The sequence below is a fragment of the Neoarius graeffei genome, chromosome 26 (genome assembly GCF_027579695.1).
Source record: "Neoarius graeffei isolate fNeoGra1 chromosome 26, fNeoGra1.pri, whole genome shotgun sequence".
Lineage (NCBI taxonomy): Eukaryota > Metazoa > Chordata > Actinopteri > Siluriformes > Ariidae > Neoarius > Neoarius graeffei.
Genome location: NC_083594.1, coordinates 2504159 through 2532151, shown reverse-complemented (window position 1 = coordinate 2532151; position 27993 = coordinate 2504159). Strand labels below are relative to the sequence as shown.

The 27993-nt window shown below is 39.9% G+C and overlaps 1 protein-coding gene across 3 annotated transcripts in view; it reads left to right on the top strand.

The window, feature by feature from the left end:
- Window positions 1-27993, top strand: part of ankrd52b (ankyrin repeat domain 52b) — a 38421-nt gene that overhangs the window by 899 nt on the left and 9529 nt on the right. The window contains exons 2-28 of one of the 3 annotated variants that reach the window (XM_060910052.1): window positions 520-603; window positions 754-832; window positions 3354-3424; window positions 3502-3705; window positions 3788-3875; window positions 4335-4477; window positions 5185-5397; window positions 5879-5957; window positions 7225-7339; window positions 7455-7537; window positions 9977-10094; window positions 10208-10276; window positions 11774-11914; window positions 12477-12536; window positions 12634-12684; window positions 12802-12913; window positions 13954-14025; window positions 14230-14431; window positions 16386-16473; window positions 16589-16706; window positions 17116-17335; window positions 20932-21019; window positions 21124-21207; window positions 21540-21685; window positions 21817-21899; window positions 27636-27718; window positions 27803-27894. In XM_060910052.1, coding sequence (XP_060766035.1) covers window positions 520-603; window positions 754-832; window positions 3354-3424; window positions 3502-3705; window positions 3788-3875; window positions 4335-4477; window positions 5185-5397; window positions 5879-5957; window positions 7225-7339; window positions 7455-7537; window positions 9977-10094; window positions 10208-10276; window positions 11774-11914; window positions 12477-12536; window positions 12634-12684; window positions 12802-12913; window positions 13954-14025; window positions 14230-14431; window positions 16386-16473; window positions 16589-16706; window positions 17116-17335; window positions 20932-21019; window positions 21124-21207; window positions 21540-21685; window positions 21817-21899; window positions 27636-27718; window positions 27803-27894 — 2986 coding nt within the window. The remainder of the gene's footprint in view (window positions 1-519; window positions 604-753; window positions 833-3353; window positions 3425-3501; window positions 3706-3787; window positions 3876-4334; window positions 4478-5184; window positions 5398-5878; window positions 5958-7224; window positions 7340-7454; window positions 7538-9976; window positions 10095-10207; window positions 10277-11773; window positions 11915-12476; window positions 12537-12633; window positions 12685-12801; window positions 12914-13953; window positions 14026-14229; window positions 14432-16385; window positions 16474-16588; window positions 16707-17115; window positions 17336-20931; window positions 21020-21123; window positions 21208-21539; window positions 21686-21816; window positions 21900-27635; window positions 27719-27802; window positions 27895-27993) is intronic. The other 2 variants (XM_060910053.1, XM_060910054.1) reach the window with 2 other exon arrangements.

Below are 27993 nucleotides of genomic sequence, written 5' to 3'. Positions count from 1 at the left end.
GCTAGTTAGCATATAGCCAGCCTGTATTTATGTATTCGGCTAAATAAATAAATAGTTTGTTTACGTGGTTGACGCAAACTCAAATTTCTGAAGTTATTGGATTTACGTATGAAGTTAAACTACACTTATTAGCTGAGCTAGCTTTATTAAGTGCTTTATATTATTAATTATTATATTATTAATTAAACCAGTTACATTAATTATTTTTGTTTCTCATCTGCCCCATTATTAAGGAAAATTCTGTAATACAGGAAGCACTATTTTGTTGTGTTTATTTTGTTCATGTACGCGCATTTATTTTATATAAAAAATAAATAATCAGTTGCTTTATTTAATCCTATTGCAGTGCTATTTATAATCTATGTGAAGATCCGAAGCACATAGATAAATGTAAAAGCTGTTAAATTCGATTGTAATTTGATGTCAATAATGCCAGGAAGTTAACAATTTTGGTTTTCTGATAGATCTGTGATTTAAGCACACTTGTTTGTTTGTTTGTTTGTTTGTTTTGTCTCCCAGACCCCACTAGTCCAGGCGATATTCAGTCGAAATGTAGAAGAGGTGAAGTTTTTATTGCACAAGAAAGATGATGTCAATGCACTGGTAGGTGAACGTATGAAAATCCTGTTTAAGTGAATGAACTTTCTGTGTGAACAGCACTTTTATTTATGAATGAATGAACCCTTTATTATCTTTTGTTTTACTAAAATGATCACAGATGGTCTTCAGACATACTGTAAATTATTGTTGCAGGACCAAGACCTTCGCTCCCCTCTGCATGCTGCTGCTTTTTTGGGTGATGTTCGCATCATGGACCTTCTCATCAAGTCAGGTACGACTCCAGCACCTGACATTATTTCTGTATTTTATGTAAATCAGTGTCTTTGAAACAAATGATAGCACGAGCATGTTAGTACTTGTGAACCATACGCAACTTTTATTCAAGATTCTCCCTTCAAAGTCATCAGGAAGCTGTGTTCCTGAGTCTGTGTTTAAAACTGATTTTCAGTGCAGATGAACAAGTGGTGTATGAGAGAATAAAAGAGTGAATCAGGTGACGGGTTTCCGATCTTCACTTGTCCAGTTTCGGTGCTTACTGTACCCTGAGATTCCTTTTCATGGCTGGTGGAGTGGAACCCGATGAGGTCTTCTGCTCTTGTAGCCCATCCACCTCAAGATTCAATGTTTTGTGCATTTTGTGATGCTCTTCTGGTTACCATGGTTGTAAAGAGTGGTTATTTGATTTGATTTATTCACCAAAGTAAATTATAGGATTGCACTCCATGAATATCAATAATACAAAAAAAAAATATTGAAAGTCCAAGTGATACAGACCTCTTCGCATGTTTGTAAACAAACCGACCGTTGCCAGGATGCGCGCGCAGCCTGGACCCAGAAACAATGGCGCTGCCCATAGACCGGCATTATGAGCTGTCAGATTATGCAAAACAATTGTCGTTACAAGATCGAGAATGCTACATAAATAAGTTAACTCTAACAAGTGGACATCGCCTACCGGATCCGTATTTAATTAAAGAGTGGACGGACGATGTTAGTAAGTTCCCTGGTATACAATGGCCAGATATATACTCGTACCTTATTGACAAGACTTCAGTGTACACCCACGAAAAACTTCGTGCCTACAAGTCTTTAGACGCATATGATTATGTTATGTGCGGGCATGTACAGAACGTGTTTTACACTGAAATTGTTTTAATCAAATTATGCCAGTGATGTGATGGCAATGTGGCTTTAGCTACAACAGCAAATACCAACACTAAACAGCAATTTGCAGGAGGTAATGGCATGAAAGGAATGATAGTGTAAAGAGTGCAGCTAAGAGAAATCAGAGCTGCATAAAAAGTGAGAGGCAGAGAGCAGAAATGAAACTGAACGGGGCGGGAGCTAGGTTAGAGCAGTCAGCGTAAGTTGGCATTTAGAGTGAGGGCACACAATTTTACCTTTCCATCCTTGCTTTAAAATTGTGATTTTCGGCATACACAAATAATGATGGCACAAAACCTGGACTGCTTGAGTCAAGCGAGACCTCTCCTACAAACAAAATTGCATGCTAAGCTAAGTTAACATGCTAACAATATTCATTACATTGTGTAACTATATGACCCAGCTAATCAGACAAACGTTACCAAAGTATTTTGCTACATCAATAAACGAAGACTAGAAAGAATAAAAAAGAAAGATATAATAAATAGCCTGATCTTACCTGTGATGAAGTGGGCGCTGCATTTTTGATGGTGCTTTCATCCCAGTCTACATGTTTGATGGCTTGTAGCCATAGACGTCGGCGATTTTTTTGGAATGGGTGAGACCCTGCTAGAATTCTGTACATTTTAACCCCATCACTGCTACGATTCTGACACCCGACAACACAACAACTAGGCATTTCTGAGTCTTTTTTGGGTCCAGGCTGCGCGCGCAATTTCCGCTTACGTATGAATGACGTTTACTGCGAAGGGGTCTATACAGTATGGTTAAATGGCAGGAATAAAACCCTTTGGGGCTTGTTCTATCCCGAGAGACAAGAAAACGTAAACGCATCAGACATGGCATTGGAAATGGAACATGGTGGTGAACGTATATTAAATCAAAGCAGTGTGTGAATGGGTCGGTCATGTAGAAGGTAGGATTTAAGTTTAGATTTGAAGAGAGAAGCAGATGTAATGCGTTTAATTGGAAGAGGCAATTTGTTCCACTCTTTTGGTCCAGACATTTTAATACTGTATAAAGATAGACTGGAATGGTAAAATGGCTGATATAAGTTATCTATCTGTCCTCTAGTTATCTGTATCCTTCCTGTTAGCTCGAATCAGTCTGGCCATTCTTCTCTGACCTCTTTCATCAACAAGGCCTGCAGACCTGCCACTCACTGGATATGTTTACACCATTTTGTATAAACTCTAGGGACTGTGGTTTATGAAAACTGCAGGAGATCGAACTGTCTGGCACCAACAAGCATATTACAGTCAAACTGAAAGTCACTGAGATCTTTGAGGTTTTTCCCCCATTCTGTTATCTGAGTTGAGCATTAAGTTAATCTCTTGACCTGTATGTGCATGATTTTATGGCATGATGCTGCTGATATGTGATTGGCTGATTGGTCCAGGTGTTCCCACTAAAGTGGACGGTGAATGTCTAATAGAATGTTTTCTACAACAGAATAAAAGAAATGATGACGTTTATAACTATTATTAATGCTCTTGTTAATAAACAACATTTTAACAAGCTGGCTCAAACCAGATCACAGGTTTTTGGGAAGCTGGTGGAGTTCCTCAGGAGGAGAGAACCTGAGTAGAACCAGTCTTTCTGATAATAATGTTCTTCTCTTGTTTCAGGTGCTCATGTTAATGCTAAGGACCAAGCAGGTCTGACTCCACTGCATCGGGCCGCAGCTTCCAGGAACGATGTGAGAACATTTCTGTCTTTATTGTATTAATCATATCCTCTCCTTTTCCTGCATGTGATTATTTTTGTTCTGTTTAGAGGGCAGTTGGGTTGCTGCTGAGTCAGGGGTCAGAGGTTGAGTCCAGGAGTCGGCTCGGCGGTCAGACGCCACTTCATGTGGCCTCCTCGAACCGAGCGGTGAGGTGCACTGAAGTTCTGCTGCCTCTGATGAGCACTATGGATGTCGCAGATCAGAACGGAAGAACAGCTCTGCACCACGCAGCCTACAGCGGCGACAAAGAGGTCACACATATGCCAAAATACTTTCTGTTTTGAAGATCCTTCGAGCTGTAGGCTACCATTCTCCATGTTTTTTGTTCCTCAGATGGTAATGTTGCTCCTGAGCAAAGGTGCCAACCCGAGTGTGAGGGATAATAAAGAGCGACAGCCTCTGCACTGGGCCGCTTACCTCGGTATCTCAGCTTCTCCACTCGTCTCTGTTGTTTTGTTTTGTCACTCTTGTTTTTTTTGTGGTTTTTTTTTTTTTCATTTTTTTAAGCAGAAAATGAAAACTCATTAGTCAAAGTGATGACTAACTAGTCTAGCTTGTTATCTGTATTACATGGATATTTTTTAATGCATTGCAATGTCAAAAGATTAATAGCAGTTAAATGTTGCTCATAAATCTCCTCATATTTGCACACAAACACCAAGACACTAATACGTTTTTCACCAGCACTTTGTCCTCCATCTTGGTTTTTCTCGCTTGTCTCTAATGTACTGTACGTTCTGTCTGCCTTGCAGTTGCTTCTTGTAGGATAAAAGCATATGATGGATGGAGGTTAAATGTTAAAGCACCTCTGAAAACTCAGAAATTGTTAACGTCGACGAGCTTCACGCTGAAACACAATGCCTTGTTTTAATTTTTGCAGGATATTTGGAGATTGTGAAGCTCTTGCTGTCTTACAGTGTGGATGTGGCGTGCAGAGATAAACAGGGTTACACACCTCTCCACGTAGCTGCTCTCAGCGGCCATGTCGACATCGTCAAGCACCTGCTCCACCTCGGCGCTGAGGTAAAAACCACAGATTCGACCGGTTTTTGAAAAAAGTTTCTGCCCTTTTTTCTACTGATGTTTAAATGATGATCTTTAAAACAGCAGTATGTAAAGTTTAGTGTCAGGTGAAATGTATTTGCATTGAACTTTAACTCATCTTCCTGTGTTATTTTTCCTCTCTACTGAAACTAGATATGCTTTATGTGTTGCCTTTTAAGAAACAATGCACAGAGTGCAATTAATTTCAGGGCCAGAAATTGCAAACACGTTAAATAAATAAAGAAATGAGCAAGATTCATCACAGAGAATGATTATAAATGACAGTTTTTCTGAGAGCTCTGAAATTATGCAGTGGTCTACAAATAAATTTTAAAATGACTAATTGCACCTTTAAAAAATGTCCTGAAGAACAATATTCCGGCAGATTCTATAGCTAAATAACGGACTGCTTGCACTTCTGTATTGTGATATAATTATGACATATTAATATATCATAGCATGGCTTTATCATATTGTTTCTCCTCTAATAGAATGTTATTTACATGATGAAAGTTTTGATCGCTTCAGTAGCTGTAATTGTTCGTTCAGTTTATATGAGGAGCTTCATCAGTGTTACAGATTTGGATAAGACTCTAACGAGAATATTAATAAACATTTATTATGAAGTTATTTTGATGAAATGACTGTAAAACAAAAATTTCTCTCCTCCTCCCCCCCACCACCAGATGGACGAGGCGAATGCGTTTGGGAACACATCTCTGCACATGGCGTGTTATAACGGTCAGGAGGCTGTGGCTAACGAGCTAGTGAACCGCGGCGCTAACGTTAACCAGCCTAACGCCAGAGGCATCACTCCACTTCACCTGGCCGCTGTGTCTACGAACGGAGCGCTGTGTCTCGAGCTGCTCGTCAACAACGGAGCCGACGTCAACATGCAGGTCGGAACTAAACTTCACCAGTTATTTATTTTGAATTAAACTCCCTGAAGTTCAGGTTAGTTTTATTTCACAGTTCAGAGATTCACATTTTAAAATTCATGCTGTCTGAAAATAAAATCTAGTCTCAGTGGAGCTGTTAGAAATAGTGTAATCACATTTTAACTGTTTTAATTCCTTAAAATTTTTGCATGTTGAATTTTTATCTACTGTCCTGATTATTTAAATTGATTTAATTAAAAAAAAAATTTCTGCTGATATGTTGTTCTGATATAGTTTTAGGAAACATTCTAATTTTTTCGAAAATATTATAAACATTTGTAATTTACATCTATATCCAGTATCATTTTAAATAGTGTTAGTGTGCACTGATGATTAATGACAATATAATGCATTTTTAAAAAATACATTCTTTATTACTGGGATATTAATGTTGCGAATGTATATATAACATTACTTATTTGTGATTATTTCTATTTTTCAGACTAAGGAGGGGAGGAGCCCTTTGCACATGGCCGCTGTTCACGGGCGCTTCACTCGATCCCAGATCCTTATTCAAAATGGTACAACTTAATACTCGATAATACTCTTTAATCATTACTCGATAATACTCTTTAATACTCTTTCACGCATAAATCCTTGAACATGACCAGCGAATCATTTCCCAGGTTTCCTTCTTTCACGTTCTCAGCTCTTTCCCAGGACAGTGAGGAGATCTGGCCTGTTGATACATGACAAGAAAATTCCAGAAACATAGAAACATCTTGACAACATTTCTGCTTTTGTTCACATTTTATGAGTAAATGTAGCTTGTAGAAATCTACAGAAAAACTTTTGACAATACATTGTGTGATTGGTTGAATTTATATATCTAACAAGTATATGATACATAAAATAATGTACAGTATAATATAATATAAAATATTTTCTAATGCTAAATAAGATTTACATTTTTTTTCAATTTAAATAAACAGACAAAAAGCAGTTTAAACCACATGAGTAATATTTTCATGGTGAAAATAAAGTTGAACTGGATATGAAGATAAGGATGTGTTCTTGCAAAAAATTAATTTGCCACCATCAGTGATAAATTTCTCTTCATGTCGAATAAGACAAAGTGCTTATGCTTTTCTTTTTAGAAACAAAATAACAAAAATGATGGAGGGAGTCTAAGTTATTCTTCATATCGGACACACACACACACACACACACACACACACACACACACACACACACACACTCTCACCGACCACGTTGTTGTTGATTCTAAGATCCCTGTTCTTGGCTGCAGGAGTGGAACCCAGTGTGTTCTTCTGTTCTGCTGTTGCATGCTGAGATGCTTTTCTGCTCACCACGGTTGTAAAGAGTGATTATATGAGTTACTATATCCTTCCTGGCCAAAAAGAAAACCTCGAACCAATCTGTCCATGTTCCCCTGACCCTCTCTTGGGTTTGTTTCCACCCACAGAACTGTCGCTCACTCACTCGATGATGTTTTTTGTTTTCTGCACCATTCTGTGTAAACTCTCGAGACTGTTGTGTGTGAAAACCCCAGGAGATCAGCAATTTCTGAAATACTCTAACCAGTCCATCTGGCTCCAACCAACACCCATACCACAGTGATAGAAAGTCACACTTTGAGATCACAATTTTTCCCATTCTGATGTTTGAACATTGTAAACATTAACTGAAGCTCTTGATTTGTATCTGCGGGATTTGATGCATCGTACTGCTGTCGAGGAATCAGCTGATTAGAGAACTGCAGAAAACAGCAGGTGGATGTCGGGGTGTTCCTTATAAAGTGGCCAGTGAGTGTATATTGTGTTTTAGGTGGGGATATAGACTGTGTGGATAAATATGGCAATACTCCTCTTCACATTGCTGCTAAGCACGGCCATGAGCTGCTCATCAGTACACTAATGACTAACGGTGCTGACACAGCCAGGTAACACACACACAAGCACCCAGTCCACTTTTAACACTTGTACTCCGCTTAGCAATGAATGAAACGTGTGACACTATTATTTACCATGGACTCTTTTCTGTATTTATTTTTTCAGACGGGGGATTCACGGGATGTTTCCTCTGCACTTGGCCGTGCTCTACGGGTTTTCAGACTGCTGTCGAAAGTTACTCTCCTCAGGTAAACAATTTAATAGGTGCATAGTTTCCAGACTATGAGTCACTGTGAGTCACAAACATCTGGAAAGACAGTTCTGAAAAGGACGTACCGTTCAAAAGTTTTGGATCACCCAGACAATTTTGTGTTTTCCATGAAAAGTCACACTTTTATTTCCCACCATAAGTTGTAAAATGAATAGAAAATATAGTCGAGACATTTTTCTGGCCATTTTGAGCATTTAATCGACCCCACAAATGTGATGCTCCAGAAACTCAATCTGCTCAAAGGAAGGTCAGTTTTATAGCTTCTCTAAAGAGCTCAACTGTTTTCAGCTGTGCTAACATGATTGTACAAGGGTTTTCTAATCATCCATTAGCCTTCTGAGGCAATGAGCAAACACATTGTACCATTAGAACACTGGAGTGAGAGTTGCTGGAAATGGGCCTCTATACACCTATGGAGATATTGCACCAAAAACCAGACATTTGCAGCTAGAATAGTCATTTACCACATTAGCAATGTATAGAGTGGATTTCTGATTAGTTTAAAGTGATCTTCATTGAAAAGAACAGTGCTTTTCTTTCAAAAATAAGGACATTTCAAAGTGACCCCAAACTTTTGAACGGTAGTGTACATGTGGAACTAATCAGTTACAAGCGCCTTCATTGCATCATCTCATGATTTAACCAGGAGTGTGAGAGTGTGAGGATAAGGGGCTATTCTATTCTATTCTATTCTATTCTATTCTATTCTATTCTATTCTGTCTACTTCATGCTATTATATCTCTGTAGGAACCTTTTTCAAATTTCACATTTAAACAATATACAATATTTACATAAAAGTAAAAAAATATTTTGATATTTTCTAAGGAATTTCACATATTTGCCAAAAGGGCTCTGAATAAGTGTGTGATTTATCAAAATAACATTATTTTTACATAGTTTAATTAACGAATCAATTAATTTGTATACTTTTATATTGAACATTAACAAAGGCTGTCTCCTAAAACTGATAACACACTGCAAAAATTATATTTCAAAATGATATCGAGAAAATATCTTAAATATTTTAAGATATTTAGAAAATATTTCTCTTTATTGGATTATGGTAAGAAGAAATACATTTTCTAGACATTTTAGACATTCCTGTTCTATTCACAAATGATTTTGCGTCTTTCTAAAAATACATGTGTAAAATCGAGGCAATTATTATGAAATAGAGTAAAATATTTACTTAAAGTTAATAAGAATGTCTAGAAATAGGCTCAGTAATCTTATATTTGTTTTTATGATTGTCTAATAATTAGAAATATTAAATAAGTTTGACTAAATTCAGCATTTCCACAGAGGCTGAAAACAAATCTGACACATTGAGTTTTATTGATAAAATGAAATTAAATGGTATGATTTTGGCCTGTGATCAGAGGTGGGTAGAGTCAGCAAAAACTATTCAAGTAAAAGTACTGTTACATAATAATAATAATAATAATAATGACTCCGATAGAAGTAAAAGTATTTGAATGTCTTACATTTATATGTATCAGAATATCAGTTATGGAGGAAGCCATGGCCTAATGGTTAGAGAAGCAGTTTTGGGACCAAAAGGTTGCTGGTTTGATTCCCTGGGCCAGCAGGAATGGCTGAAATGCCCTTGAGGCAAGGCACCGAACCCCCAGCTGCCCCCCAGGTTGTACTGGAAGTGCTTGTCTAATAAGTGCAACATAAAATCTGGTCATTAGAGTCCTATATCATATTTCTAATTTAAACAAAATCCACTAATAATAAATTTAACATTTACAAAATAACGCAGCTTCCATTTTTTCACAATCTTTTGAAACCAAAGTCACAACACTGTTTAAACTCTTAAAAGGTAACACAGTCCTATTCCTAGTGTATTTCTCTATTTTTCTGTTCAAACTCCATGTATCAAAGCAGTCAACGTTGCAGAAGGTGTGTGTGTGTGTGTGTGTGTGTGTGTGTGTGTGTGTGTGTGTGTGTGTGTGTGTGTAAAAATAACTTAATGAATCAATTAAAAGTAGGAAGTGTGTAGTCTAATGTAACAGTATAAGGACATTTTTAAATAGTAACTGTACTCGAGTAAGAGTGAAAAACATTATGCATTGAAATTACTCTTATAAGTACAGTATATTGGAAAAAGTTACTTAAGCACATGCAACAGAATAACCATAACGTGTTCCCTGACTTGACCCACCTCTGCCTGTGAGATGCGTCCAAAGTGTAGCTACTGATTATTTTCGCTGCAGATGTAGTCTCAAGTAAATATTATCCTCATTAATATTCAAATGTATTCAAATTTTAAATCTTGGAACTAAAATTCCGATGCATTTTATATGTTTAATTCACTGTCGATGTGTAAACTTTAGGAGCATGCTGTATTTTTAATTAAACACTTGTATTATGTTAAAGTGTCTGATTACTGTGCGTGTGTGTGTGTTGCAGGTCAGTTGTTCAGTATTGTTTTGTCTTTGAGTAATGAGCATGTCCTGTCTGCGGGGTTCGATATAAACACCCCGGACAGTCTGGGGAGGACCTGTTTACATGCTGCTGCCTCGGGAGGGTACGACATCACAACCTCACAACCCTCAACATACACAGTTATAACTCAGGAAAACATTTTACAGTAATAATAACTTGTTAGTGTGATGGCTGATGATTTGATTTGTTGGGCAGAAATGTGGAATGTCTGAACTTGCTGTTGAGCAGCGGTGCTGACTTGACCAAGACGGACATCATGGGAAGGTAAATTATTTAATTAAAGATGCAATAGTAAATTTTTTTTCAAGTACAACTAACCTGGAAACATGTGCAGAATATTGGCTTAGAAAACCCATTTGGAAAACTGCTTTTCGGGCCGTAGCACTTGATTATGTTTGGATGGGCCTCCTGTCAGTCATTTTATAGACACGCCTAATGTCATTCTGAAATCAGCAAGAGCACTGCACAGCCAGGTAATTCTCATGTAAGCAAAACATCATTCTGTCTCCAAAAAAAAAAAAAAATAAAGTACTGACAAGGAAACAGTAAATGCACAATATTTAATGTCAGATTTTGCTTAATGCACCTTTAATTTATTTCTACACTCTGAAACACTCCATACTGTTTATGTATCAGTGAAGTGAGCTAGTTCCTGTTCTCTCTTACGTTATAGCAGCTATAAACAGTCGCTCGCTCACCAGCCTCTCGTTTCTCTCTCTTAAAGGAACAGTCCACCGTACTTTCATAATGAAATATGCTCTTATCTGAATTGAGACGAGCTGCTCCGTACCTCTCCGAGCTTTGCGCGACCTCCCAGTCAGTCAGACGCAGTCAGACGCGCTGTCACTCCTGTTAGCAATGTAGCTAGGCTCAGTATGGCCAACGGTATTTTTTGGGGCTGTAGTTAGATGCGACCAAACTCTTCCGCGTTTTTCCTGTTTACATAGGTTTATATGACCAGTGATATGAAACAAGTTCAGTTACACAAATTGAAACGTAGCGATTTTCTATGCTATGGAAAGTGCGCACTATAATGACAGGCGTACTAACACCTTCTGCGCGCTTCGACAGCGCATTGATATCTGAGCTCCGTATCAGTGCGCTGTCGAAGCGCGCAGAAGGTGTTAGTACGCCTGTCATTATAGTGCGCACTTTCCATAGCATAGAAAATCGCTACGTTTCAATTTGTGTAACTGAACTTGTTTCATATCACTGGTCATATAAACCTATGTAAACAGGAAAAACGCGGAAGAGTTTGGTCGCATCTAACTACAGCCCCAAAAAATACCGTTGGCCATACTGAGCCTAGCTACATTGCTAACAGGAGTGACAGCGCGTCTGACTGCGTCTGACTGACTGGGAGGTCGCGCAAAGCTCGGAGAGGTACGGAGCAGCTCGTCTCAATTCAGGTTAGAGCATATTTCATTATGGAAGTACGGTGGACTGTTCCTTTAAAGTTAACAAGACAAAAAAAGTGAGAAACCACAAAAAGGAGGTTTTTGTTTTTATTTCTGTCACGAAGATGTCGAAACATTACAAATCCGTTTATGTGGAACGCCCAGCGTACAAGTCCCTGCGAATGAGCTGTTACTATAGAAACGATAGAGTGTAATGTGCACATCTCAAGACTTTAACATTAATATACAATATACCATGAACTATAGCTAATTAGTGAATTAAATGAAGAGTTAAAGCTTGCTAAAGTGTGAAAGGTTATAACAGGTATAAAATGTTTAGTGTGTTCAATTTGTGTCTCTTCAGAACTCCTCTGCACTACGCAGCAGCTAACGGGACGTACCAGTGCACTGTAGCGTTAGTGAGCTCCGGCGCCGAGGTGAACGAGCTCGACCTGAACGGATGCAGCCCCCTGCACTGCGCCGCCGCCTCACACACCTTCCGCAGGTACGGTACACGCACTAACACACAGGAACACAAACCATAAATATAATTGTCCAGTTTAACTTAAGAGGCATTTAGTTAATACAACCGGTTTAATAATTCATTAATTAATGATCTCTCACTAAAGAGTTAAAAGAGAGAAAGAGGTAAAATTTTGATGATTATTTGGATCATAAAGGTGTCTTTTTTTTACCTAAAGTCTTATGCAAACCATAAAATATCATCGTTTTTGTATCTTGTTTTAATTGAATTCATTTATTGCCAGCTTGGTTTTGTAGTCATGTCATGTTTAAAAAGTAGACTTGCTTTCATTAGTTTTTGCATTTAGCATTTTTTAAAAGCATAACAAAGATTACAGTTAAAATATAAATGGGAGTAATATTATAATCATACCAAAAAGCAAATGAACAAATTATTCGTTGATGTTTAAATTACATTAAAATTATTATACATAATGAAATTAATTAATTCAATTAACTTAAAATTGTAATTAATAATTAAATAATTTTAACCAATGAATGAATTAATTAATTTAAAAAAAAATTTTTTTTTTCATTTGTTCCAGAGTGAATTTTGGTAAATGCTACAAGAACAAGCAACTTAAGTTCATTGATGAAGTTCGCTTGTATGTGTGATTTTTTTTTTTCTGCAGTTCTAAATTTACAGCTATGAATTTTATGAATTGATAAAAATTGGGATTTTGTGTGTTTCTTTTCCTCCAGAGTCGACGCTGATAATCATCAGGGCGATATGCGAGATAAAGAGGCCCTGCTGTAGGTGACCGATTTTATTTTTCTGGAATAATTTGCTGAGTAACGCAGCAATCCAGCAGGAGCTCAGTGAACACGCTCTGTGTGTGTGTGTGTGTGTGTGTGTGTGTGTGTGTGTAGGTGTTTAGAGTATCTGCTGGATAACGGAGCTGATCCAGGACTCAGAGACACGAAAGGCTTCAGTCCTGTTCACTATGCAGCCGCCTACGGCAACAAACACAACCTGGAACTGGTGCGTTTTACACGATTCAGGACAACATTTTAACATCAAATCAGCTACTTCCAGTCAATTTTTAATCATTATTTTAAAAGATGTATCTTCAAATACACAAAATTTATCATGCTCTTTGCAGTATTTCAGAAAAGTGTGTCATGATATAATTTATCACAATACTGATGTTTATCATTATTCTGTCCACATTCACTGGATATGAGCAATTGTGCGCTCTGATTGGCTACTCTACTACTAGGATATCAGCTCATATACTGTGAGTAGAGAAAAACAAAAAGGCGGCGCGTGTTGCTGAACCAACCGAGGACGAAATAAAAACTCTACTCGCAAACAAAACCCAAAATATAAAAAAAGCAACAAAATATGGAATAAAAGCATTTGATGGTCACAACATATTTTATTTTTCAAGAATTATTATTATCGCATTTTTCACAAATTGCTCCTGTGATTTCACCGGCTTGTTTACATTCTAAGCAGAAATTATTTTGTCGGACGTTTTGTATGAAGTTTTTATTTATCGAATTTTAAAAAAATAAAAATGCTCTGTTTCTTAAAATCCAGTGAATGTGGATAGAATAAAACAGTCATTCCACTCAGTCTCATCGTACACGGCTTATAGACAACTCAGTGCTACGCACCTCGTCAGCTATCAGCTCATGTACGACTCGATTTCATGGAATAACTGTTAAATATGTTAGTCAGCCGTGTATTACAGCAGTAATACAGTAATTTGAGTTAAAAATCAATAATCTCTTTTGAAAATTAAAGAAATAGAGCTTTAATTAATTAATTAATTGATTGATTGATTGATTGATTGATTGATTGATTAATTGTTTAATTAATATATATATTTTTTTAATTCACATACATTAGAGAAGCATGTTGAAAAACAATCCCAAGATAAAAATGCGAGTGCAGTTGTAATCTAGACAGAACGGTGATGAAGTGAAATGTTAAAATATAACAGATTTTTCTTTGCTGTGTTTTATGAAGTGATTTATTTAATTCAGTGACCGATCTGTTTCTTTTCTTAAACGTAGCTCTTAGAAATGTCCTTTAACTGTGTGGGAGATGTGGAAAGCAGTTTCCCCGTAAGCCCTTTGCACCTCGCTGTAAGTGTCTGTTTATAGCATTTTTTTTAGATTCATTTTGACTTCTCGTTCACACTGAATCTGAAAACGCTCTGCTCTTTGAAGCAAATCCATCGTATTTTGAGTGTTGTAGTGTGGGTTCGTAAACGTTTTGCATGCTGTCACTCAGTAGGATGAAGCTGGATGGTTGATGATGTCTGATATCGCTGATCTGTGTTTTTGGAGGTGTGTAACGGTCAGTGTGAGGCGGTGCAGCTCCTCTCTGAGACGCTGGTGTGTGTGGACGTCCGGGACAGCGCAGGACACACCCCTCTGTATCTGGCTGCTCGGAAGGGTTCTCTGTCTTGCGTGGAGGTTCTTCTGTCACACGGAGCTTCGTGCTGCACCCGAGAACACGCCGGAAAACAGACACCGCTTCACGGAGCAGGTTCGACTTTCAGGTTTAAGGGTTAAAAAGTGCTGCATCTTCTTCGTTACACAGCGTACAAACTTGAAAAAAAGTTTTCAGAAAAATGTTTAGTGACATCAGAGTGACCAATCCGGGGTCAAGCAAGAGGAAAAAAAAGACCACGGAGGACTTAGAGTTGTGAGATTTCAAAAATTGTGTATAAAAGTGTAAAAAAGTTATTGTGTATACAGATTGACCTACAACACATTTGGATGCACATGGAGGCATTTTATCCCAGTTGTGTAGTTTGTCAGATAGTATACAACCCCGATTCCAAAAAAGTTGGGACAAAGTACAAATTATAAATAAAAACGGAATGCAATAATTTACAAATCTCAAAAACTGATATTGTATTCACAATAGAACATAGACAACATATCAAATGTCGAAAGTGAGACATTTTAAAATTTCATGGCAAATATTGGCTCATTTGAAATTTCATGACAGCAACACATCTCAAAAAAGTTGGGACAGGGGCAATAAGAGGCTGGAAAGGTAAAGGTACAAAAAAGGAACAGCTGGAGGACCAAATTGCAACTCATTAGGTCAATTGGCAATAGGTCATTAACATGACTGGGTATAAAAAGAGCATCTTGGAGTGGCAGCGGCTCTCAGAAGTAAAGATGGGAAGAGGATCACCAATCCCCCTAATTCTGCACCGACAAATAGTGGAGCAATATCAGAAAGGAGTTCGACAGTGTAAAATTGCAAAGAGTTTGAACATATCATCTACAGTGCATAATATCATCAAAAGATTCAGAGAATCTGGAAGAATCTCTGTGCGTAAGGGTCAAGGCCGGAAAACCATACTGGGTGCCCGTGATCTTCGGGCCCTTAGACGACACTGCATCACATACAGGCATGCTTCTGTATTGGAAATCACAAAATGGGCTCAGGAATATTTCCAGAGAACATTATCTGTGAACACAATTCACCGTGCCATCCGCCGTTGCCAGCTAAAACTCTATAGTTCAAAGAAGAAGCCGTATCTAAACATGATCCAGAAGCGCAGACGTCTTCTCTGGGCCAAGGCTCATTTAAAATGTACTGTGGCAAAGTGGAAAACTGTTCTGTGGTCAGACGAATCAAAATTTGAAGTTCTTTATGGAAATCAGGGACGCCGTGTCATTCGGACTAAAGAGGAGAAGGACGACCCGAGTTGTTCTCGGCGCTCAGTTCAGAAGCCTGCATCTCTGATGGTATGGGGTTGCATTAGTGCGTGTGGCATGGGCAGCTTACACATCTGGAAAGACACCATCAATGCTGAAAGGTATATCCAGGTTCTAGAGCAACATATGCTCCCATCCAGATGACGTCTCTTTCAGGGAAGACCTTGCATTTTCCAACATGACAATGCCAAACCACATACTGCATCAATTACAGCATCATGGCTGCGTAGAAGAAGGGTCCGGGTACTGAACTGGCCAGCCTGCAGTCCAGATCTTTCACCCATAGAAAACATTTGGCGCATCATAAAACGGAAGCTACGACAAAAAAGACCTAAGACAGTTGAGCAACTAGAATCCTACATTAGAGAAGAATGGGTTAACATTCCTATCCCTAAACTTGAGCAACTTGTCTCCTCAGTCCCCAGACGTTTACAGACTGTTGTAAAGAGAAAAGGGGATGTCTCACAGTGGGAAACATGGCCTTGTCCCAACTTTTTTGAGATGTGTTGTTGTCATGAAATTTAAAATCACCTCATTTTTCTCTTTAAATGATACATTTTCTCAGTTTAAACATTTGATATGTCATCTATGTTCTATTCTGAATAAAATATGGAATTTTGAAACTTCCACATCATTGCATTCCATTTTTATTTACAATTTGTACTTTGTCCCAACTTTTTGGAATCGGGGTTGTAGTTGTGTATTGTGTATTTTCGGACTCGGTCATGTGTGTGTAACAGTGTTGTGTTTTTGTCCTCTCACAGCTGCCAGAGGACACACTGACTGTTTGTACTCGCTGTTGAGCCGAGCAGACAGAGATGACCTCATCGACCTCACAGACGCGCAGGGGCAGTAAGTACCACTCACCAGCACGATAGTGCTTCCCAGACTGTAAATACTCCTCCTCTCGAAGGTCTTTAGTGTTTGTGTTTATCTTCAGCGTGTTGACTGTGTGGTTTGTGTGCAGGACGGCTCTGATGTTGGCCACGCTGGGCGGACACGTCGACTGCGTGCACATGCTGCTCGAGAGAGGAAGTAAACCTGACGCAGGGGACAGACGCAGTCACACCGCACTACACAGAGCGGTTAGTGTGCGCGTGTGTGTGTTCATATTTAAAACCGCCCCAAATACAGTTGTATTCTTCACCAACTTGAGACAGAACCAGAGCGGTGCCAGTGACAACAAACAATAACAACAAACAAACGATTCTGATTTTATAAAATGGCGCCCGTGTGTGTGATGTCATGTGATGCCGGCCCTAGTATTATTAGTTCTTTTTGGTACTGATCTTAAGATGATACAAAACACTGTTCAGCTGAAACCTTTGTTAAAGGATGGGTTGTTGATAGAATATTCTGGATTTCTGGTGACACGAGGTCTGATGATTGGTGCAGTGATAAAATGGCGTCTCATATTCACTTGATGTTCAGTGATATGTGTGTGTGTGTGTGTGTGTGTGTGTGTGTGTGTGTGTGTGTGTGTGTGTGTTGAAGGCGGTGCTGGGCAGTGTGGAGTGTGTGTCAGCGTTGTTAGATCACTCAGCCTCCCCTCTGTGTCGGGACATTCGGGGGCGGAGCTCTGTGCACTTTGCTGCCTCATGTGGTCACACCGAGCTCCTGCAGCTCCTCCTCACCGCCACGGCTCAGTCCGACCCTCTGGACTCTCTACTGGACTACAGCAGATTCACACCTGCTCACTGGGCTGCTTACCATGGTACACACACACACACACACACACACACACACACACACACACACACACACACACACACACACACACACAGAGCCTATTCAACACATTGAGTCAATACAACTTCATCTGGAGCATTTGTATGCAGAAAAATAAATAAAATGATCTCTAATCAAAAATCCTGTTGAATGAATATTATTTCTAATTACTCCAATAACAACCTTCAGATTATTAAGTTATATGTTATTACTACTACTACTATTACTACTAATAATAATAATGTTCATAACAAAATATTTCTAGGTAAATAATAATGATAATGCATTTTTTTGTATTTTAGTATTTCAAATTAAAATTTATTTGTCACATACACAATCATACAGAGTACAACATGCAGTGCAATGCTCTGTAGGTCGTGAAGATAGTTGGGGGGGAGACAACTAATAAAAGGAAAGGGAGTAAAATAGAATGTAATAAATAGAATTTAAAAAAAATTAAAATGTGATGGAGTGCTCTGCAGAATATATACAATATACAGACTAATATATATATATATATATATATATATATATATATATATATATATATATATATATATAAAAATCTCCTTCTCACCCCCGGCAGGGGGGTGGTATCCATGTCATCCTCAAGCTCGGGTCCTCTACCAGAGGCCTGGGAGTTTGAGGGTTCTGCGCAGTATCTTCGATGTTCCTAGTACTGCGCTCTTCTGGACTGAGGCTTCAGATGTTGTTCCTGGGATTTGCTGGAGCCACTCTCCCAGTTTGGGGGTTACTGCCCCAAGTGCCCCCACTACCACGGGGACCATGCAACCCTTGACCTTCCACATCCGTTCCAGCTGCTCTTTCAACCCTTGATACTTCTCAAGTTTCTCATGTTCCTTCTTCCTGATGTTGGCGTCAGCTGGGATCGCCACATCTATCACCACCACCCTCTTCTGCTCTTTGTCCACCACCACTATGTCCGGTTGGTTAGCCAGGATCTGTTTGTCAGTCTGGAAGCTGAAGTCCCACAGAACCTTGGCCCTGTTGTTCTCAGCCACCTTCTGTGGTATGGCCCATTGGGACTTGGGTACTTCTATTCCATACTGGTTGCAGATGTTCCTGTATACTATCCCAGCCACTTGGTTGTGCCTCTCCATGTATGCTGATCCAGCTAGCATCTTACACCCCGCTACTATGTGCTGGACTGTTTCAGTGGCTTCTTTGCACAGTCTGCATCTTGGGTCTGATCTACTCTGGTAGATCCTGGCCTCTATGGCTCTTGTGCTTATGGCCTGTTCTTGTGCTGCCATGATTAGTGCCTCTGTGCTGTCTGTCAGTCCTGCATTATCCAGTCACTGGTAGGATTTCTTGATATCAGCCACTTCCTCTATCTGACGGTGGTACATGCCATGTAGGGGTTTGTCTCTCCAGGTTGTCTGTTCCTCCTCCTACTCCGCACTCTCATCAGGGTTCTGCTGCCTGAGACATTCACTTAGCAGTTCATCCTTTGGGGCCATCTTTCTGATGTATTCTTGGATTTTCGATGTTTCATCCTGGACAGTGGTCTTGATGCTCACTAGACCTCGGCCTCCCTCTTTCCGCTTAGTGTATAGTCTCAGGGTGCTGGACTTGGGGTGGAACCCTCCATGCATGGTGAGGAGCTTTCTAGTCTTGATATCTGTGGCTTCTATCTCCTCCTTTGGCCAGTTTATGATACCAGCGGGGTATCTGATGACTGGTAGTGCGTACATGTTGATGGCTCGGACCTTGTTCTTACCATTCAGCTGACTTTTCAGGACCTGCCTTACTCTCTGGAGGTATTTGGCTGTGGTTGACTTCCTTGTGGCTTCTTCATGGTTTCCATTAGCCTGTGGGATGCCAAGGTACTTGTAGCTGTCTTGGATATCACCTATGTTGCCCTCTCGTAGGTCAATCCCCTCAGTCCAGATCATCTTGCCTCTCTTTGAGACCATCCGGCCACACTTGTCCAATCCGAATGACATCCCTATGTCATCGCTGTAGATCCGGGTGGTGTGGATCAGCGAGTCTATTTCTCGCTCGTTCCTGGCATACAGCTTGATGTCATCCATGTAGAGCAGGTGGCTGATTGTTGCCCCACTACGGAATCGGTACCCGTAGCCGCTCTTCGTGATGATCTGACTGAGGGGGTTCAGGCCTATGCAGAACAGCAGTGGTGATAGCGCATCTCCTTGGTATATGCCGCACTTGATGTTGACTTGGACAATGAGTTTTGAGTTGGCCTCTAGGGTTGTCTTCCACATTTCCATTGAGTTCTAATATATATATATATTAGGGTGCATCAGTTGCCCCCTAAAAATGAAAAGTTCCTCCAATCATGATGCATTTTTGTTTTTATGTTCCTTTTGGTAAGAAAACACACTGGGTGAAATATTTTGACAAAATTCAAAAGTTTAATGGTGGCACCAGGAGCTCAAAGTTATGGAAAAAGCTGCTATTTTATGACTTTTATGACAAAATTTTGATCACTTTTCATGAAACATTATGGCACCTTATAGAGTATACCAAATATCTTAGATACACATTTTTAGTACATATTCTAAATATATTATCAAGCACAGTTTGAGTTTTAGCTGTTCATTGAATCATTGTTCAACTACTTTTAAACAATACAAATGTATTATGAATCACATTAATGCTTCTCAATCCCTTGCAAAGGTTCTTAACATCATCTCTGGCTCACAAGAAATCAATAAATGGAGTCCAACATTGTGATTCAAACCTTACGCGAAAACATAAAATAAGCCTTTTTTGGCAAAAAATGAACCTCATGGTGCCACCATTAGACTTTTGAATATGGTCAAAACATTTTACAGGATGTCTTTATTGGTGAAAAGGAACACCCAAACAAAAATGCATCAGATTTTATGAAAGTGAGGGCAACTGATGCACCCTAATATATATATATATATATATATATATACCTGTAATATATACAGTATACACTGTAGAATATACAATACACAGAATATGTATAAATATCTTGCACATACACAAAAAAATTAAATATTTTGCACTGTAATGGATCTCATCTCATCTCATTATCTGTAGCCACTTTATCCTGTTCTACAGGGTCGCAGGCGAGCTGGATCCTATCCCAGCTGACTACGGGCGAAAGGCGGGGTTCACCCTGGACAAGTCGCCAGGTCATCACAGGGCTGACACATAGACACAGACAACCATTCACACTCACATTCACACCTACGCTCAATTTAGAGTCACCGGTTAACCTAACCTGCATGTCTTTGGACTGTGGGGGAAACCGGAGCACCCGGAGGAAACCCACGCGGACACGGGGAGAACATGCAAACTCCGCACAGAAAGGCCCTCGCCGGCCACGGGACTCGAACCCGGACCTTCTTGCTGTGAGGCGACAGCGCTAACCACTACACCACCGTGCCGCCCACTGTAATGGATATATTGAAATATATATTGCACTGTAATTAGGTTGCACAGAGAGGTATAATTGCAATAGAAATGTACTCTATAGATGATATTAATATATTGTACTTTAGTTTGATGAAATTACATGAAGCGAATGTAAAAGAATGTTTAAATATCTTTTAATTATATTTTCAGGGCACAACCATTGTTTGGAAATTTTACTTGAATATAAACCTTTAAGTATCCAGGAAGGGAACCCCTTCACCCCCCTGCACTGTGCACTGTGAGTATTTAACATCTGATTATCTGCAGTTTATCATTTTTGAAGAGAAATATGAGCCAAAATAAAAAGCAAAGAACTACTCGGTGTGTTGGTTGTTGGTGCAGAATGAAAGGCCACGATGCTGCTGCTGAGCTGCTGGTAAAAACGATGGGCACCGAAATCATCAACCTCAGAGACGCTAAAGGAAGGTGGGGAGACGTGTGTGTGTGTGTGTGTGTGTGTGTGTGTGTGTGTGTGTGTGTGTGTGTGTGTGTTCACCTCAGAGCTTCAGACGTCCTGGGAAAAGTAACAAATGTGAACCAAATTTGCTTTTAATTTAATCCCTGATTCTAAAGCATAAAGATTTTAGGAATGTACTGATAATTGATTATGCGATATATTGTGAAACTCAGAACACAAAATATTGTTCTACTGTTCTATTGTTAGATATACAGCCAGTGACCGGATACTGATTATTTAAGGTCATTAATATCAAAATAGTGACGCATATCACTGTGTGTGCTTGTGTTTTTGTGAACAGAACTCCACTGCATGCAGCAGCTCAGTCAGAGAAAGTGTCCGGGTTGCAGCTGGCTCTGTTCTGGGGGTCAGAGGTCAACTCGGTGGATTATGAAGGACGTTCGGCTCTGATGGTGGCTGCTGAGAACGGCCAGACGTCTGCTGTTGGTACAGAGAGACTCCATTACTCATGTTCACCTCTGTTCAGAGAGCAACATCACAGCAGTTTATACAGTATTATTGTGTGTGTGTGTGTGTGTGTGTGTGTGTGTGTGTGTGTGTGTGTGTGTGTGTTGTAGAAATCCTCCTCCAGCAGGCCAAAGCAGACTTGTCACTACTGGACATCAACAACAACACAGCACTACACCTGGCCTGCAGCAGAGTAATACACACACACACACACACACACACACACACTAATATATACACACAGATGGACCGAAACAGAGACAGATGAACACAGAGTCAGACAAACAAAGAAAGACAGAGAGACAAACAAAGAGGACATATAGATGGAGAGACAGATAGACAAACAAGCACGCAGACAGACAGACAGAATCATTAAAGTGTGACACAGACAGACAGATGTACAGATGATAGATACAGTGGGGCAAAAAAGTATTTAGTCAGCCACCAATTGTGCAAGTTCTCCCACTTAAAAAGATGAGAGAGGCCTGTAATTTTCATCATAGGTACACTTCAACTATGAGAGACAGAATGGGGGGAAAGAATCCAGGAAATCACATTGTAGGATTTTTAATGAATTAATTGGTAAATTCCTCAGTAAAATAAGTATTTGGTCACCTACAAACAAGCAAGATTTCTGGCTCTCACAGACCTGTAACTTCTTCTTTAAGAGGCTCCTCTGTCCTCCACTCGTTACCTGTATTAATGGCACCTGTTTGAACTCGTTATCAGTATAAAAGACACCTGTCCACAACCTCAAACAGTCACACTCCAAACTCCACTATGGCCAAGACCAAAGAGCTGTCAAAGGACACCAGAAACAAAATTGTAGACCTGCACCAGGCTGGGAAGACTGAATCTGCAATAGGTAAGCAGCTTGGTGTGAAGAAATCAACTGTGGGATTAATTATTAGAAAATGGAAGACATACAAGACCACTGATAATCTCCCTCGATCTGGGGCTCCACGCAAGATCTCACCCCGTGGGGTCAAAATGATCACAAGAACGGTGAGCAAAAATCCCAGAACCACACGGGGGGACCTAGTGAATGACCTGCAGAGAGCTGGGACCAAAGTAACAAAGGCTACCATCAGTAACACACTACGCTGCCAGGGACTCAAATCCTGCAGTGCCAGACGTGTCCCCCTGCTTAAGCCAGTACATGTCCAGGCCCGTCTGAAGTTTGCTAGAGAGCATTTGGATGATCCAGAAGAGGACTGGGAGAATGTCATATGGTCAGATGAAACCAAAATAGAACTTTTTGGTAAAAACTCAACTTGTCGTGTTTGGAGGAGAAAGAATGCTGAGTTGCATCCAAAGAACACCATACCTACTGTGAAGCATGGGGGTGGAAACATCATGCTTTGGGGCTGTTTTTCTGCAAAGGGACCAGGACGACTGATCCGTGTAAAGGAAAGAATGAATGGGGCCATGTATCGTGAGATTTTGAGTGAAAACCTCCTTCCATCAGCGAGGGCATTGAAGATGAAACGTGGCTGGGTCTTTCAGCATGACAATGATCCCAAACACACTGCCCGGGCAACGAAGGAGTGGCTTCGTAAGAAGCATTTCAAGGTCCTGGAGTGGCCTAGCCAGTCTCCAGATCTCAACCCCATAGAAAATCTTTGGAGGGAGTTGAAAGTCCGTGTTGCCCAGCGACAGCCCCAAAACATCACTGCTCTAGAGGAGATCTGCATGGAGGAATGGGCCAAAATACCAGCAACAATGTGTGAAAACCTTGTGAAGACTTACAGAAAACATTTGGCCTCTGTCATTGCCAACAAAGGGTATATAGAGATCTTGCATGTGACGTCACAGCCGATCCAGATTGTGACATACGCCATCGTGTCGGTCAAATGCCATATTCCGCCTTCTACTTCTGGTTCTACTTCTGCTTTTACTTCTACCTTTTCTTCTGGAAAACCCTACTATATACAATTCTACTACAACGGCTGCGGCTACAAGCTCTCCCTACCTGTGCACGTTTTTTATGTTTTTTGTGTGTATTTTTGCGTGTTGTTCGTCTGTACCGGACTTCAATATCCACTACAACCGTATGGACTTACTGGACATTGGTTTCCAGCAGAAAATGACGGTTTGTAGCGATTTCCATCGCATGCACAACATTCCGGACGAGAAAAAAAACAAAAAAAACCCCATTCCGGACGAGACCAGATTGCGAGACCAGCGGGGTCTCCGTGGATTGTTATCGGAAGCAAAGCGAAGGAGGCAGCGCCGGGAGCCGAAGCAAAAGCGAGGCTACAGGCAGAGCCGGCCTGTTGACTAAGCTCAGAAAACAGCTACTCAAACCTCCACTGCCAAGCCTCTACCTCTCCAACGCCAGATCCATGTAAACAACACGGACGATTTGGAATTACCTTATTCTATAATCGGCTGGTCAGTGCTATACTCAATACTTAAGGTGACTTACCCATCCAGTGAGGATAATTTTCTTGTTTACAAGATGCCACATCTGAGTCGCTGACAAATCCTGAATTTCTGTAAAGATACAGTGGGGAAAACAAGTATTTGATCCCTTGCTGATTTTGTTGGTTTGGCCACTAATAAAGACTCGATCAGTCTGTAATATTAATGGTAGGTGTAGTCTAACATGCTGAGACAGAATATCACAAAGAAAATCAAGAAATCGACTTTAAAGAATTTGTATTAATTTATTTGCATTTTATTGAGGAAAATAAGTATTTGAACCCTCTTGCCAAAAGGACTTAGTACTTTGTGGCAAACCCCTTATTAGCAAGCACAGAGGTCAGACGTTTTTTGTAGTTGATGACCAGGTTTCTGCACATATTAGGAGGAATTTTGGTCCACTCTTCTTTGCAAATGACCTCTAAATCATCAAGATTGTTGGGCAACACGGACTTTCAACTCCCTCCAAAGATTTTCTATGGGGTTGAGATCTGGAGACTGGCTAGGCCACTCCAGGACCTTGAAATGCTTCTTACGAAGCCACTCCTTCGTTGCCCGGGCAGTCGCTTGGCAACTCTGAGCTTCAGCTCTCTCCATAGATTTTCTATAGGATTCAGGTCCGGAGACTGGCTGGGCCACTCCATGACCTTGATATATTTCTTCTTCAGCCATTCCTTGGTTGCCTTGGCTGTATGCTTTGGGTCATTATCCTGCTGGAAGACCCATCCACGACCCATTTTAAGCTTCCTGGCAGAGGGAAGGAGGTTTTCACTTAGGATTTTACGGTACATGGCTCCGTCCATCCTCCCATTGATACGGTGAAGTAGCCCTGTGCCCTGTGCAGAAAAACACCCCCAAAGCATAATGTTACCACCTCCATGCTTGACAGTGGGGATGGTGTTCTTGGGGTCATAAGCAGCATGTCTCTCCCTCCAGACACGACGGGTTGAATTGATGCCAAAGAGCTCAATTTTGGTCTCATCTGACCATAACACCTTCTCCCAGTCACTCTCCAAGTCATTCAGATGTTCATTGGCAAAGTTCAGGCGGGCCTGCACATGTGCTTTCTTAAGCAGGGGTACTTTGCGAGCACTGCAAGATGTTAGACCATTGCAGTGTAAAGTTTTACCAACTGTTTGCTTGGTGACTGTGATCCCAGCTGCTTTAAGATCATCCACTAACTCTGCCCGTGTTGTATTAGGTCTATTTCTCACCATTCTCATGATCCTGGAAACCCCACGAGGTGAGATCTTGTTTGGAGCCCCAGACCTAGATCGATTGATGATCATGTTGTGAGTCTTGTACTTGCGTACAATTGCACCAACAGTTGTCACCTTAACGACCAGCTTCTTGCTAATGGTTTTGTAGCCCATACCGGTCTTGTGCAGGTCTACAATCTTCTCCCTTAAATCCACAGAAAGCTCTTTAGTCTTTCCCATGTTGGAGAGTTTGGAGTCTGACAAACTGATTGATTCTGTGGCCAGGTGGCTTTTATACAAGTCATTAGTGATATCAGGTGTCTTCAGTTTAGGTGACAAGGTAATTTGGAGAGTCTAACTTGTCTGTATTAACAAGAACTCTTGATGGTTACTAGGGGATCAAATACTTCTTTTTCTCAATAAAATACAAATAAATTAATATAGATATTTAAAAGTTATTTTCTGGATTTTCTTTTTGATATTCTGTCTCCACATGTTAGAATACACCTACCATTAAAATTACAGACTGATCAAGTCTTTCTTAGTGGGTAAACCAACAAAATCAGCAAGGGATCAAATACTTGTTTTCCCCACTGTAACTGTCCAGAGATTTATAAGCACGCAGTGCTTCACCACTGAACAGCGAGGGAAAGTTAATGAGATCATTATACACGTCTGGGTATTCCGCTGGCAGTTCAAAATCCGGTCGTGAAAACTCCGTCCGGAAAGCCATAAGGGTCACAAATCTGTAGGTCGTTTATTTTAGACATATATCTAGTTATCTGTTCATTAGAAAAATGAGCCGTGTAGTCCGTCGGTTGAAATCGATCCATTCTGTACACGAGTGCAGCAGTATTCAGCGGTGTTTTTGACCGACACGATGGCGGTTGTGTACTTTCCGGTCACGTGACTGCAAGATCTCTATAACAAAGTATTGAGATGAACTTTTGTTATTGACCAAATACTTATTTTCCACCATAATTTGCAAATAAATTCTTTAAAAATCAGACAATGTGATTTTCCTGGATTTTTTTTTTCTCATTTTGTCTCTCATAGTTGAAGTGTACCTATGATGAAAATTACAGGCCTCTCTCATCTTTTTAAGTGGGAGAACTTGCACAATTGGTGACTGACTAAATACTTTTTTGCCCCACTGTATGTAGACAGAGAGACAGACAGAAAAGCATACGGTGAGAGAAAGACAGAAGACAAAGACGGACTGAGAGACAGACAGAATTATTAACGAGTGCTGTGGTGAAGCAGATTTTGTTTACATGCTCTAAAAATGCGAAAGACAGCCATCAAATATTCATCAGGTTCCATCACTTAAGTAACTCAATCGCTTTTATTATTTTCCATGTTATTTTTACATTCCTTATTTTTTAGACATTTTATTATTTGTTAAATTGTTATGTTTTAATATTTTATATTAAAGTTTTTTTTCCGGCACTGCTTTTTATTTATTGCTTTTCTGTTCTTTCACTTCCTCCTTCCTCCTGACCCTTTCAGATGAATTGAAAGATCGGTAGAAAAACCTGACAGTCTTTATTTATTTACTTTTATTTTGCCCAGTAGAATCTGAGATCTGAGAATCCTGAGAAGTTTGAGCTGCTGCTGCTTTCCCTTCAATACAAAAACTAATTTATTAACTAACTGACGACTCGTCTGAACTGAGCCTCTTTTTTATTTGTTAAGGTCATATATTAGATGCTTTGGGTGTTTTGTGGAAGAATCCTGTGTGGTTAAATATTGAACAGTTATTCCACAAAATGAAGTCGTACATGAGCTGACAGGCGACGAGGCGCGTAGCTCTGAGTTGTCTATAATCCATGTACGATGAGATTGAGTGGAATAACTGTTTTATTCTCTCCACATTCACTGGATTTTGAGAAACAGAGCATTTTTATTTGTATTTTTTGCAAATTCAATAAATAAATACTTTATACAAAACATCCGACAAAATCATTTCCGCTTAGAATGTAAACAAACCAGTGAAATGGCAGGAGCAATTTGTGAAAAATGCGATAATAATAATTCTTGAAAAATAAAAAAGATAAATTCTTACCATCAAATACTTTTATTCCATATTTTGTTGCTTTTTATTTTTTGGGGTTTTGTTTTCGAGTAGAGTTTTTATTTCGTCCTCAGTTGGTTCAGCAACACGGGCTGCCTTTTTGCTTTTCTCTACTCACAGTATATGAGCTGATATCCTAGTAGTAGAGTAGCCAATCTGAGCGTGCAATTGCTCATATCCAGTGACTGTGGATAAAATATAATAATGATATTTATTTTCTTTCTTACTGCAGAGTCATGAGATGTGTGCACTGCTGATTCTGGCTGAAATCGAAGATCCTTCCCTCATCAATGCGACGAACAGCGCACTGCAGATGTAAGCGCTCACAAACACATCCGGCGCATATTGAGCAGCGTTGTGACCTGAGCGATTCCTTCTCACTTTTACCTCTTGTGCTAGGCCGCTCCATATCGCAGCGCGGAATGGTCTGGCCACCGTGGTGGAGGTGCTCCTGAGTCGAGGTGCTACAGTACTGGCTGTAGATGAAGAAGGTTAGTACTCCTGACAAGAAGTGCTTCAGCCTGATTCTGATTACATGAGTAATAATAATAATAATTAGAGGGAAAGCTGTGACTTTCAGTTTTCTGGAA